Source organism: Leishmania mexicana, chromosome 2 (genome assembly GCF_000234665.1).
Source record: "Leishmania mexicana MHOM/GT/2001/U1103 complete genome, chromosome 2".
NCBI classification, from domain to species: Eukaryota; Euglenozoa; class Kinetoplastea; order Trypanosomatida; family Trypanosomatidae; genus Leishmania; species Leishmania mexicana.
The window spans coordinates 205,925-219,794 of record NC_018306.1 but is presented as its reverse complement, the minus strand read 5'-3'; the positions used below and the strand labels follow the sequence as shown (position 1 = coordinate 219,794).

At 60.1% G+C, this 13,870-nt stretch overlaps 3 protein-coding genes across 3 annotated transcripts; all 3 read left to right on the top strand.

Moving 5' to 3' along the window:
- Positions 1–502: 502 nt before the first annotated feature.
- LMXM_02_0550 (hypothetical protein, unknown function) lies at positions 503–994 on the top strand (the record flags this gene model as incomplete). Its single annotated transcript, XM_003871604.1, has 1 exon — positions 503–994. The coding sequence occupies one exon, from the start codon at positions 503–505 to the stop codon at positions 992–994; it is 492 nt and encodes a 163-aa protein (XP_003871653.1).
- Positions 995–3,729: 2,735 nt separating this feature from the next.
- LMXM_02_0540 (conserved hypothetical protein) lies at positions 3,730–4,707 on the top strand (the record flags this gene model as incomplete). Its single annotated transcript, XM_003871603.1, has 1 exon — positions 3,730–4,707. The coding sequence occupies one exon, from the start codon at positions 3,730–3,732 to the stop codon at positions 4,705–4,707; it is 978 nt and encodes a 325-aa protein (XP_003871652.1).
- A 1,384-nt stretch (positions 4,708–6,091) lies between these two features.
- On the top strand, positions 6,092–8,683 carry LMXM_02_0530 (conserved hypothetical protein; the record flags this gene model as incomplete). Its single annotated transcript, XM_003871602.1, has 1 exon — positions 6,092–8,683. The coding sequence occupies one exon, from the start codon at positions 6,092–6,094 to the stop codon at positions 8,681–8,683; it is 2,592 nt and encodes an 863-aa protein (XP_003871651.1).
- Between the last annotated feature and the right edge of the window lie 5,187 nt (positions 8,684–13,870).

Sequence of the window (13,870 nt, the reverse complement as noted above, 5' to 3'; positions counted from 1 at the left end):
TGTGCGCACGTGTCATCCACGAAAAGGGGCATCACCATCACGGCCGTGCGCCACTTTCGAGAGGCAGAGAGTTCGTCAGCCACGCTTCAGTGCCCATGCTTTCCACCCGTCGTTTTTCGTTTGTTTTGGTCTAGATTTTCAGCTCATGTGAGCGCGCCCACGCCTTGCAGCGTCGATTGGTGGAGCAGATGGTCACCCGGGACTCTCTCTCTCTTCTTATCTCCATCCGACATGCCTCCAAACGACATGTAGTGACACCACTGTATCTCCTCCCCTTCCCCTTCCCCTCCCTCCTTCCCCAACCCGTTCCTGACACACGTCAAAGATCCGTTACCTCTCCTATCCAGCCACATCCCCCTTCACGAGAGCGAGCAAAGACGTGTTGATCCCCCCGCCGCCTTTTTCCCTTTTCGGTCCCACTCTCTCTCTCTCTCTGCCTGACCAGTCCCTCCGCTGCTTCTCTCGCACTGCACATACCTAACTCATCAGAATACAGGAGAAAATGCCGAACGTTATCGTGACTTGCACCTTCAACCCCCCGTGTGTCTCCATCCAGGGGGTGAATATCCGCCAGGACACGATCGATGCACTCCAGCGCGCCCTGCCGAAGCAGACCACGACAAGCCTGCCGACACAGCGCCCCGGTGAGCCTGCCAAGTTCCTCCTGACGAGCGGCGGCGGCGTGGGGCAGGCTGGCACAGTGAACCGTATCGAGTACGGCAGTGCTGCCGCTGGTGGGGCGGAAGAGGGCAGACAGGAGGCCACCTCCCCGCACAACAGCTCGAACGGAGTGGCCCCTGGAGAAGGCGCTAAGGAGTACAAGAGCTGGCGCATTGACCTCGGGCAGCACTACTGCGATCAGATGGGCCGCGCCATGATCTTTCTGGTCATCATCGAGGCGCTGGAGGAGGAGGGATTTGCCCTGCGCGGGACGCACACCTTGGTGATGGAGAGGGAGAAGGATACTACCCAGCTCATCTTCGTACGTTCGTAAGGCCGCAACGCTTTCGGGGAAAGACAAGAGCAGCCAAGGAAGAATGGGCCCTTCTTCGGAGCGGGGCAAACAGAGACGTTCGTGAGGTGCCAGCGCACTCGCGCGCGCGCCACGAACGACCCCGACAAGGGCGGCATATATATCCGCCGACACACCGACACACTCGCATGTAAAGTTCTTCTTCTTCTTGTGTGTGTTTCCCGCTTCGATTTCCCCTGAGGTATGTACATAGACCGGAAAACAAGGCAGCGCCGTCCCGCGCGTGTGCGTGTGTGCGTGTGTCGCTGGTCCGTTCTTCGGCGCTTTCTGGAACGACAGACGCTCTTGGGGCTGCGCCGGTGGTGTTTACTGACACGCCTGTCCGTGTTTACGCATACATATATATATATATATGTAGCATATATATGTATATATATGTATATATATACGTGTGTGCGTGGACAGGCGGTGGGCATCCTACCACTCTCGCGACTCTTTCTTTGCGTGCTTCTTTGCTTTTTTAATTTTTTTTTCCGTTTGACCTTCTCGCTCTCCCACTCTCTCTCGCGTATGTTTTGTGTGTGTGTGTGTGTGTGTGTGTGTGTGTGTGTCGTCGTCCTCGCGGGGGGGGGGAGGGCAGGCGTGCGTGCAGCTGTGTCCCCCCACACATTACGAATTTCTCCCGCCATGTGCTCACACCTCACCACCCGTGGCAGCGATGACATTGGAACGATGGAGGATCAGCACAAGACAGAGAGAGGGAGAGCACGTGAGGCAGTTGTTGCTCGGATAAACAAGCGACGCAAGAGGAGAGAAAAGGCAGCAAACTCGGCAACCCGGGGTGTGGGTGAGTGGGTGGGGATGTTTGCAGGGAGGGGGAGGGGAGGGGGACAAAGGGAGGGAGAGAGGAGGTACGTCACCTGCCGCGAACATTCTCCGTACAATGTTTTTCTGTTTTTTTTTTTCGTTTTCCAGGTGAAGGTGGGGGACCTCCTGAGATCTGTGTGACAGGGAGCGGGGGCTTCCTCCGTCTTCTGCCTCCTCCGTCTTCCGCCTCTGCCTCCGCCCACCCCTTTTCCCCTGGTAAAAAAACTGTTTCTTGTGGTCCATGCCACACCCCCACACACCCCCACACCCCCACACACACGAGAGAGAACGCACTAATAGCGAAGGCAAGACGAACTCGTGAGATGTTGTTTTTCTTTTCTGTTTTGGTGCGCAGAGAACACAGCCGTCGTACGTACGGAGGCGCGTTACTTCTCCCCCGCACCGTCTCCCCATCTCCTCCCCTCTCTTCCGCGCCGGTAAACCCACCCACCCACGCTATGATCCACTGCCTCCTTCGCCCTCCTCTGTGCTTCACCCCCTCTCCCCCTTTCGAACTACTGGCGCGTACACTGCGTGCCGTCATACTGTATGTGTATGTGCATGTGTGTGTCCCACGTCTGCACCGTATCGGGCACATGCATATACATATATACATACATACATATACATACACATATACATACACATGCATATACATATATACATACATACATATATATACATATATACATACATATATATACATACATATACATACATATATACATATACATACACATATACATACACATGCATATACATATATACATACATACATACACATGCATATACATATATACATATATATATACATATAGGTATATAGGCATATACGTACAGCATAGTAAATTGTAGCTGCCGTGTACGCATCTCTATTCAACGAAGCAAATCAGGCGACGACGGCATCTGGCCCGTTTTCCTTTTTTTTTTCGCTCTGTCTTGTCTTCAACCCCCGCCTGCGCAAGCGAACACCTCTTTTAGTTCAATATTATATAAACGTTATATATATATATATACCACACACCATTTTTATGACCTTTTTTTTTTCGCTTTCATTCATCGTCACTGTGTTGCGGTACTGCTGGTTGCTGTTCTCTCTCCAGCGTGAGCTGGCGCGATTCTCACGCCGAGTCGTCCCCCTCTGATGCACCGCTGCTGCCAGTCCGTTCCTGCTGACTCTGTGTGTGGCGCTTGCTGACCGCGCAAGACTGCGGTGCTTCCTCCCTCACACCTTCAGCAGCTTATCATTCCGCAGTAGAACCACCCCTAAACGGACACCGATAGAAACCCCTGAGCGGGTTCTCGCCACATCACTTGAACTGTAACTGTGCTTCATCTTTTTTTGTGGTATTCTGCTCGGTTTGCTTTCTCTCTCTCTGCCAATGAAGTCGCGTACATCTGGAGGCTCTCGGCGGTCCACTAGTGGTGGCACAGATGGACGCTCACTCGAGTCGGCCCTTGTGGCCTCTTCCTTGCTTCTTTGGGTCCCCTACTCTCTGGCGGCGGTGTACGTGGCGTATTGCAGCGCATTTGTATCGGGGTCATCTCTCGCTGGAAGTGTAAGCACCTTGTCCAACGGTGGCGGCATCAGTGTTGCATCGTCGGCATCCGGGGGCAGCGCAGGGCTCGCGACGTCGTCCGCGTCAGCTGGAGCGTCGCTTGTCTCTTCATCTGCGTCGTTCATGGCAACGGCCACCTACGCCAGGGCCATCATAGGAGGCGCGACGGCCCGGGATCGCTACAGTGCAATCTACTACTACATCTTTCCTGTCGGCTTCGAAATTGCTGTCTTCGTGCCGCTGCTGCTGCGCGTCCTGGCCTTCAGCGCAGCAGCAATCCTCGTCACGTATTACCTCTCCGTGCACAAGGTCAACGGCGGCGAGTACTTGATGGCGGTGGCGTGGGCACTCGGGACCTTCAGCGGATACGGATGGCTGTACTCGTCGACAGGGTTGGTGCTGCCCGCTCCGTCGTCCTCTTCATCTCTCTCGAGCAGTGCCAACACAGGGGCGCAGGTGATGCCATCCGCTGTACGACCGTCGTGGCTGTGGCTTGTGGTGTCGCTCCTCACCGGCCTCTTCAGTGGCATCCTGTGCAGGGTGAAGGACATTGTGGATGGCAAGCATGCCTGCGATACACATCTCTTTCCGCTGCTGGAACGCTATGAGGAATTCTTTGAGGACGTAGAGCTGGGGTGCGCCGCTGGCGCCGGTGACGATCATCACGATGATCGCGGCGCTGGCTCCCTTTCCGCTGCACTACCCTCATCTCCCTCCTCTCCTCTGTCTGCTGTGCTGCGTTACCGCCGCATCTGCATGTCCACCTCCCACCATCGTGTCAGTCTCGGTGACCGACTCTACATGGTCGTGCCCTTCTGCACTGGCCAGTGGTTTTCGTTCATCCTCCACCACGGGTGGCGTGGCATCATTGTGGAGAACGGCACCATCTTGCTTTCCCTCAGCTTGGTAGGCTACACGATGGTGAGCTACAAGTTTCTGAAGCGGCAGGTACTGCGGGTGTCCGGGCGGGTGACCCTCTCGGCGACGGCGCGCAGTCGCAACCGTCGCCACAAGCGCCGCCTCCAGCAGCAGGACGGGGCTGCTGTGGTCTCCGAAGAGGATGCAGCAGAGGATGGGACGGGTGCCGATTTTCTCGAGGACGTCGGGGAGGTGGCGGTTCTCGACGTCATGGATCTCATCTCGAAGCTGTTCACGACGTCTTTTGGTGGTGTTGTGCTAGTGGTACTGGGGCTGAACCTCTTCATGACGTCCCTCTGTATCCCCTTTCTGAAGGCGCTCTTCAAGCTCAACGCGCTCGTCAGCGGCGTCGGGATTGTGATCGAGCTCATCATGTACGAGGTGGGCTGATGCGGCGCTCGTGGCGATGCCTGGTACCCGCGTCTACCTCGTTGTCTTTGGTGTTGCCTTGGGGTGCAGCCTCTGCCATCCATTCGCCACAGCGCATCTTCGAATGTTGCTTTCCCCCCCCCCCGGGGGTGCAGGGGTTGTGCTCGCGGTGCCACTCGCCGGCCCGCCCTGCCTCACGAGTGGTGGGAACCTTCTTCTCGATTCTCGCTACCCCCTTCCCCTTTTCGCAACGATCAGTCACCTGGCCAGCCCCTGCCTATACCCATGCACACGCACGGGGCGTGTATGCTCCGTTATGCATTAGGCCCGTACGTACTTAGCCATATATATATATATACATACAGGCACAGGCGCGGGCTGATTCCGTCACTTGGGATGCGGGTTGAGTGCATCAGATGACCCCCCGCCCCCCAACTACCAACCGAAGCAACAAAGGAGTCGGCGAGCGAGTCGGTGCGAGGAGGGGGTGGTCTTTGTGCTTGTGTGTGTGTGCCGCGACGTGACGCGAGCCACCTCCTGAAAAAAGAAAAGGGAAGTAGCCTGGTGCCCTCCCTCTCCTGCCATACACAAGTGCAGCCGTGCGCTGCCGTATCGCCGGCCCTCCATACCCCCCGCCCCCCCCCTGCACGGGGGGGGTAGTGCACGGATTGTGGCCCTCTGGGTCCTACCACCTGCTGCCCCTCTGTGCGGTGTGTCGCGGCTTCACCTCCGGTGCCTCGTTTACTTTCGCCCATCTGCGCATCTCTCCCTCTCTCCCTTTCACTTTGGGCCTCGCCTGCTCGATCTGTGCCGTTGATACGACGAGCAACATACTGCATGTACTGTCAGGGAAACGCCAGCAAACGAAGGGGAAGGCGCCGAACACACGTTTTGATTTTTGCCCTCGTCCACCGCGTGTGTACCTCCGTGGGCACACACCCGCTCGCTCCACCAAACGCCGACAGCCGCTGTACGTGAGGGGGGTGATCATCAGTGCAGAAGCAAGCGGCAGCGTGGAGGCTTTATTCCTCCTCGCCGGACAGATACAGCGAGAGAGCGGTGTGTGTGAGTGAGTGTGTACCCACGTAGCATACAGACGTGCACCACACATCATCGGACGGGTCTTTCTCTCTTCTCCTTACGCCTCCCTCCCCTACCCCCCCTTTTGCCTCCTCATCGGCGTTCAGCCATCTTCTGTGATCTGCATCGCCACCATCCCGCACTCGACATCCTCTGCCTCAACCCTCCCTCCGCGGCGTGTTTTGTCTCTCACGTAGCGTCACCGACGTCGGGGTGGAACACCCGCCCGCGTACGCGCACAGAGGCACGGGGAGATCGGCCGGCCGAGGCGATCAAGGGAGTGGGATACCCAGACCAGGAGGGTGGGAGCAGACGTAGAAGGGACATGTCTGCCGTCAGCCCGTCCAGCAGCGGGCAAGTGACGTCGCCGACGGCTTTCATCGCCACACCATCCGGCTTCAACCCCAGCGGCTCTGCCTCGTCCTTCGTCAAGGTGTACTGCGGCAGCGATGAGTGTGTTCCGCTCAGCAAGCAGTGCACTAGCGACGTCTTCCAGGGCGTCCTCTCCGACCTTGCAAACCGCGTCAGGAAGCACGAGACCCAGGGTCAGGGCAGTCGCAGTCACCGCGTGAAAACTGTCGGAAATGCCGCCGGGACAGGCAGGACAGCCTCGGCTGTGGGGACTGTAGCTGGAAGCGGCGGCAGCGACGGCAAGGGCGAGTCGACGCCGCCGGCCTCGGAAGATCGTGTGGGTGCTGGGGGGACCCGTGGCAGAGTGGTGAAGGGAGGCGGTGCTGGTACGAAAAAGAGGCCATCTGCGCCGCCGCTGTCTACGTCGTCGCCGCTTCTGCCAGCATCGAAGGGTGTTGCCCCGGCTGCGCCATCCACAGAGTCCTTCTCCTCCAACGACACCTTACCCACCACCACTGATAGAGCCGCTGCGTCGGTAGGTGTCCAGCTTGCAGGTGAGAGTGGTGCTCGTGTGGCATGTGATGTCGTGTACCGCCGGGCGGAGCTGCTACCGCTCAGTTTTGTGCGTGACATCGCATCGAACAGCAGGGTGACGGCACTGTACAAGCAACACCTTCAGCTTCAAGAGGAGCTCCAGCGCCATCGCCTCGAGCAACAGCAGCTACAGCAGGAGTGGGGGGAGGAGGAGGATGACGACGCTGCTGCCTCCGTCACGGCTGCCAAGGCGGCGAAAAACGACGCCGCAGATGCCGCAAGCACCCAGAGCACTGCGGGTCATGCGGGTGGGAAGGGGGAGAAGACACCGGGCAGCAAGCCCACTCCTCGACGGCGCGCGATGCCAAGCGTGAACCGAGGCGGTGGGACCGTCTCTGGAAGCTGCGCTTCATCTTCTGTTAGCTCCGCTGCAACTTCGGCGGTCGCTGCGACGGCGCTGGCTGCCCAGATTCGCACACAGCTGTGGACCGCTTTGCGGAACACGATCCCCTTCTTCGGCGTGCTGACGATGCCCGCTCACACACCCATGGAACCCCTTATCAGCCTGCCAGCATCGGGATCAAGTGGTGCGAGCACCCCCGCTGCGAGGGCCGCGGCAGCGACAACGGCGCCGCTGGCAGCAGGTGTGGCGTCCGCGGCTACGGCCGTCTGTAGCGGTTCTTATGTGCTGCTGGGGTGTCGTGAGCGACCGCGCGAAGAAACAGTTTTGGCCGACGCAACACCGGTGGCTTCCCAAGCGGGGCGATGCACGCCCGGGGATCTGTCCGTCATCGGCGGAGTTGCTGCGTGTCCAAGCATGTCTGCTGTGGAGCGGCTGGTGGAGCGGGCCCACGAGGCATCGGTGACGCGGCTTCCGCCCCTCAGTGGCGACGCGCTGCTTCGCATCAACACCGGCACCGCTGCATCCGGGGGCAACAGCGAAGGCACAAAGCGGTCACCGCGAAGGCAGCGCATGCACCCGAGGGATCTGCAGGCGCAGATGTCGCAGCAGTCGCTGCCGTTGCGGTGCACGCTGCACCCCACCACCAACCGTGTCGTGCCGATGCTGCCTCCGCTTCCAGATGACATTGCGGCCGGCTACGGCGCTGGGAGGCTGGTGACGAAGTCGCTCGGCCAATCTGTTTCGGATCACAGCGGAGACGCGGACGACTCCGCGACGCCGTCGGAAACTCGTGTCAGCAGGATCGCCGCTAACAGCCGCGACTGCGGTCACCCCGATCGAGCGCAACGACGCTCCTTAGATGAGCCCACCGACGGCTTTGTGAGTGCAGTGACGGGCCCTGAGACTGCTGGGCTGAGACGACCACTGTCGAACGGTAAGGGCGCGCCGTCGACGGGGCTTGGGAAGGGCAGCACCAGGGCTGGGGCGCCCTCCAACAAAGTCGGCGAGGAGGCAAGTTTAATGAGCGCACAGGAGCCGCCGAAGGCTGCTGGCGCTTCACATGGCCCTACCTCTCCATCTACTGTGGTGCATGCGAGTTCGGCCCTGGGGCCGGGTGGCGGCACACACAGGGACGGTGACGGACCCGGAAAAGGAATGGAATCAGGTGTACCCCTCTCCGCAGCCGCCATCGCCCGCCTCACGCCTTCCACTCGGTTTATGGTACAGCTGTCCAGCTGCACCGTAACCTTGACTACACAGACGCGGAAGGGAGCGGGGACGAACGCCGGTGACGCCACATCCGCCAACACCATTGGCGCGGCAAACAGCATCAGCGGTACCGGTCGGAGCCTCGCCGGCTGTGGTGAGACCTACACCTATGCAGACGAGCTTACCCTCGTGTTTGACGGGCTGGATGTGCTTTGGCACGGACCCAGTGGCGAGGAGGCGTTACTGCAGTGGGTGCTGGACGAGTACTCTGTTCTACTAAAGCAGCGCATGGCGGTCGCCATGGCGCAGTGGACGTCGATGGTGCACGCCAGTGACACCAGCACTGGCGCCGCCGGCGAGTCCTCCTCCAAGGGGAACAAGATGCGGCGCCAACTACCGAGCGAGCGTGTACAGGCGTAGCATGGCGGAGGCTGCTCGCGCTCGACAAGAGGGCGGATACGTCAAGAGAGGGAGAGAGAGACACGCGAACGGCTCCCCGCTTTTTCCTCTCTACTCCACGCACATGCACACGCACACGCACACGCACACGACACACGACACACGACACACACACACACACACGGACGGACGGCCCCCCTTCCCCTTTCCCCTTCCCCCGTTCATCTCGGATGGGCCCTCTATAGTATTTTGTTATCCCCCTCCCTCCCCCCGCGGCGCTCGGTTTCTCTCGCACATGAGCGCGTGGTTTCTCCTCTGCCCCCCCCCCCCTCCACCCCCATGCGCACCTCGCCTGTGAGCCTACGTGGGACGGCCACGTGACGGGACGCGCCATTCACAGGCGTCCTGGGGTGGCGGAGGGGTGCGGGGTAGTGGGGGCGGTGGGGGCGTGCTCAGCGAGCAGCAGGAGGTATCCAGGTGTTGAAGTGCGCTCTTCTTACACCTCTCTCCCGCCCGCCCGTGTCCACCGGCGAATCGTCCGTCCGCCCATCGACACACGGTCGTCGTCGTCGTCATCTCTCTCTATCCTGTTATTCGAACAGCCCTCTTCGGCAGACAACGCACAGCAGAGAAGTTTTAGGACTCCTCTGTCTCGGTGCATGTGGTGCCATCCCGTGCGCACCCTTCCCTCCTCCTCTTCTGAATCTGCCACCTCCCATGTACGTCGAGTCGAATACTCGATGGAAGCGACGACCAGCAACGTCCTGTGGTGCTGTGCTTTGAACTCTTTCGTTATGTATCTGGGGGACGTCTTGCCCCCCCCCCCTCCCCCGTCCATCTCTCGGTTTTGTTTTGCTGAGGCGTCGTGCTGGGACGCTTCCCAGCCCACATACACAGACACGCGCAGCTGTGCTTCGCTCCGATGTAATGCGTGGTCGCCTCGCATGCGTGCGTGCGTGTATGGGACCATGTACTTGTATAAGCACTTTCTCCTTTGTTCCTCCCCTTCCCCCCTCTCTCTCCATGAGTGTGTGTGTGTGTGTGCACGTGCTCTCTACTGGACCGTGACGGTAGTCTACCGATGCGTCCTTCTTCACCACTCTCCCGCCCCTCCCCTTCTGTCTCTCTCCCTCTCGCCCACTATGCCTGCGCGTGTGTGGGACACGCAGGCGTTCATGTATTCGGACCGCCACCACAGCCCTCCCTCGCTCCCCATCTCTTCCACCTCCTGTTCTTCGTTGCTGTTGCTGTTCCCGGTCTTTTCCTCAGCTTCTAAGCCTATCTCTGTACAGCCCTCCCCTCCCCCTCCCCTGCCCTGTCCTGCCCTGGCTTTCGCTTCTCACCGCGGGCTGCGTCGACATCGCTGCTAGGCCGGCGACTCGTTGAACAGGAGGAGTGATGTACATTACACCGCCGCCACCGCCCCTTCCGCCGGACAAGCCAACACGCTGCGTCATCCTTTCACGTATAACATCTCTCTCTCTCTCTGTCATTCTTCCTCCCTCTCCTCCTGATGGCACGGTCACGGTCACGCACACACACACACACACATGTACAGAGGTACAGATACACGTACGTCTCCAGGTCGAGTCGGACGACGCAGCCACGAAAACAGAGGTGCCGGAGGTGGAAGCACCGGTGCCGCTCACTCCCTCGCTCGCTCTGTGTGTGCGTCTCTGTGTGTGTGTGTGTGTCTGTGCAGAAAAGGAAAGGGCGAGCGGAGGGGGGGGGACTCGCTGCACCGAGATTTGTGCAGCGACATGTTTTCGCTCGCTTCCCTCTTGCCATTTTTCGCTGCCGCCGCTGGTGTGGCTTCTCCTGACTCCTTTACTTGGACGTCTTCCGTGCCCCCCCTCCCCCACTCCCCGTCTGTGACTCTCTTGCTCTCTGTCTGTGTGATCTACATGTTGCAACAAGAGTTGTGCAAGCGCACACTGGCGTCAAGCGGCGTAAGACACGCACACATCTCCGTGAGCGGGGCGGACCCGCTGCCTTCGTGTGGCGTACGAGCGCCTCTGTCAAGCCGCCGCACCGTGGTGACCTGGCGCCAACACAGAGAAGGGTAGGAGGAGGTGTGTGTCTCTCTCTGTGTGTGTGTTGTAGCGCGTCTAGGAGGATACGGTCGGGGGTCGAGTGTCGACGTGCGACTGTTGCCGCTTTTCAGGTCTTTCTTCATGCCCGGCGTCTTGCCACTGCCCCTCCCTCTCCTTCTCCCTTTCCATCGTGGCGCCTATCGGCGGATACACGGCTGCTAAGTTCTTCTGCCTGCCTGCCTCTCTCTTGACCTCTTTCTACCTCGACAGCTAACAACACGCACGCACCACACGCACGTTCACACGGACTTTGATGCCGTGCACCCCCAGCGCATTGGGAGGGGCGGAGGAGGAGGAGAGGGGGGCGATGAGGCCCTTCCCATCCTCTGGGGGTTGGAGCCGCAGTAGTGACGCGACACAGGAATGACGGTATCGCCGAACGTTTTCCTGCGGTGTCGCTCGCTGAGCCTCCCAGTCCCGGCGGCGGCAGCGCATTCCCCGGCAGCGGGTGCGGGGGAAAAGTTGCATGCCAATCGTGAAGACGACGTTGCGCGCCTCCATCTCCCTCGGTGATGCCTCCCGTCGAGCTCCAGCGAAGATGACCAGGTCAAGCGCAAGAATCCATCGAGCCGCCCTGCGGCGCCCACACTGTTCCCCACGGCAGAAGAATTTGGAAAGGGGTCGGTGGTGGTGCTAGGAGGGAGGGGGGGGGACTACGAAACGGCGTACCGTCAGCGTTAAAGAATAGGGGCGCAGGTGCCGTTGTCATGGCTCCTGGAGGGCCAAGCGCAACATAGAGGGGCTCGCATGCGCCTTCTAAAGGCAGCACGGGCCCTCATGGTGTGTTGAATTCGGTTTCGGAGACCCACAGGATATCAGACGCCGCGCGAGTAACCCCGACCAAGCCACATCGAGGACTGTGAGGGCCGTGGAAGAGCCCGAAGAGACGCAGGGCAGTCACCGATTGTGTCCGAAGTGTGTTGTCATCCGGTGTGTTCGGGTTCAATGGTGAACCGCAGCAGACGGGGAGGTCGGCTCGCTTCAGTATCCTGCGAGCGGGGGTGGGGTGAGGGAGTGGCGGATAGATGCGGGGGTGACGCTACGTCGGAGGGCCGTGCATAGGTTGGCGTGGTCAGCATTCGGACCTCGATGCGGACAGGCCACCGCGGGCTCTGCATGGTGTCAGTGGCTTTCTACAGCTTGAATTCTCTTTCACTGAAGCGGACCCGCCGCAGGAGCAATGACGACAGACTGACGAGGTTCACAGAGAGGCGCCGACCGTCTCTACGCACGGTGGCGGGAGCCCCCGTACATCACCACCAGCGCCGTGGGGAATGCACGCCTCACATACCCTATTGCCCCCCTCCCCCCCCCCCCCCCACACACACACACACGGCGTGCGTGCAGAGGCACGGTGGCAGGTCGGCTTCCGTGGTGTGTGTGTGTGTGTGGGGGGGGGAGTACACCCACCGCCCCATTAGTAGCGGGGGTGCAGGCTCGCGACACTCCGGATGACGCGAAACGGTACTGTTGCCGGGCCGGCGGTATCGCCACCATTCGGAGGAGACGGAGATCTCCGCTGGCGCGCACAACCGCGTGTAACGCAGCGCTCTTTTTCCGCCGCTGTCACCGTTCTGCTAGCGCATCCCTGAGTCTCTGTCTCTGTGTGTGTGTATGTGTGTGTGTGTGTCTTCGATGCCATGCCACACACTCCGTGCCCGCTGCTGGGCCGCTGTCACCAACAGTCTCACCCTACATACGAAAGTACTCATCGCTGTGCACGCACACGGCGGACCGTCCCTCCCCCTCCCCTTCCCTCCACCAGGTCGACGCGAGAGGGGGAGTGCCGTACAGTGGATGCTATGAGAGTACACACGCGCGCACACACACACGGGGGACGGTGCATCCGGCTGACCCCTTCCTCCTCTACCCCCCTCCCCCTACTCGCATCTCTCTCTCTCGCCAACGTTGCGGAGCGTGCCCAAATCTATATATATATATATGTGCGCGCGTGTGCGTGCCGCATGCCGAGTCCTCTCGCCTGTGCGCGAAAGCAAAGTCGTTTGCCATGATGCGTGCGTGCATCGGGTTGTCGCCACCCCGTGAAGGGGCACGCGGGGCACAAAACGCCACGACGATGCTCAACACTGCCGTCACCACCTCGTGCGTGTCGAAGGCCTACCTTTTCTCCCTCTCTCGCCTTCGAACCTTCCCGCGCCTTCTCTCTCCCCCCCACACACCACACACGCACGTACACACACACACACACACACACACACACACAGAGAGACTTCGCAGATGCTCATCACTCCACACACACCCTCCCTCGCGCGCGCTCATTTTCTTTTTTTTTCTCCGTTACCACCCCCCACCCCCCACCCCAGCACACGAGGGCAGCACACGCGTAACCCGTGCCCCTGTACGCACATGTGCGGCCGTGTGTGTGTGCGTGTGAGATAGATAGAGAGATAGACATCTCAGCGAGTGTGCGGATCGTGGACTGCACGTGCATGCCGACGCGCATCCCTGCCTTACACCCCTTCATCTCGGCACACACACACACAGCTATCTACCTATCTACCCACCTATCACTGCTGCTGCCCCCCTCCCCCCCCTGTCGGGTCACCATCTGCCATCTGCCATCTGCCGCACCCGGGGAAGCGTTTCTTCTGCTTTTGGCATTTTTTTCTCGCCTATCTTCTTTTTCCTTGTGTCGTCGTGCGACGGCGTAGACACTTGCCCCCCCCCCCCCGCCCGCCCCCGCCGCGACGGCCTCACAGCGACAGGGGGAGCACGACATCGAGAGCAGCGAGGAGGGGCTGAAAGAAAAACAAAGAAGGTACACACCAGAACACAGACGCAGTCCCTCCCCGTGCGCTGTGGTTTATCATTGGGTTTCTTCCAGTCTCCCTCTCCGTCCTCACGCACGCTGCAGCGCGGGCAGGCAGGCAGACGGTGCGTGGGTGTGTGTAGGGGACTCTTGCTGTCGCCCTCGCTTTTCGCTTGCCTAAGCGCACCGGCAACTCTTTCTGCTTCTCGGCCTCCCGCCCCGCCGCCGCCGCCACAAAATATAATTTCCCCTCTCCTTGTGCTGAACGAGCTCACGCACACACACCCACACACGCACCCCACCGAGGCCAGCGTCACGCTCGAACTCGTACGCGTCCCTTCATTT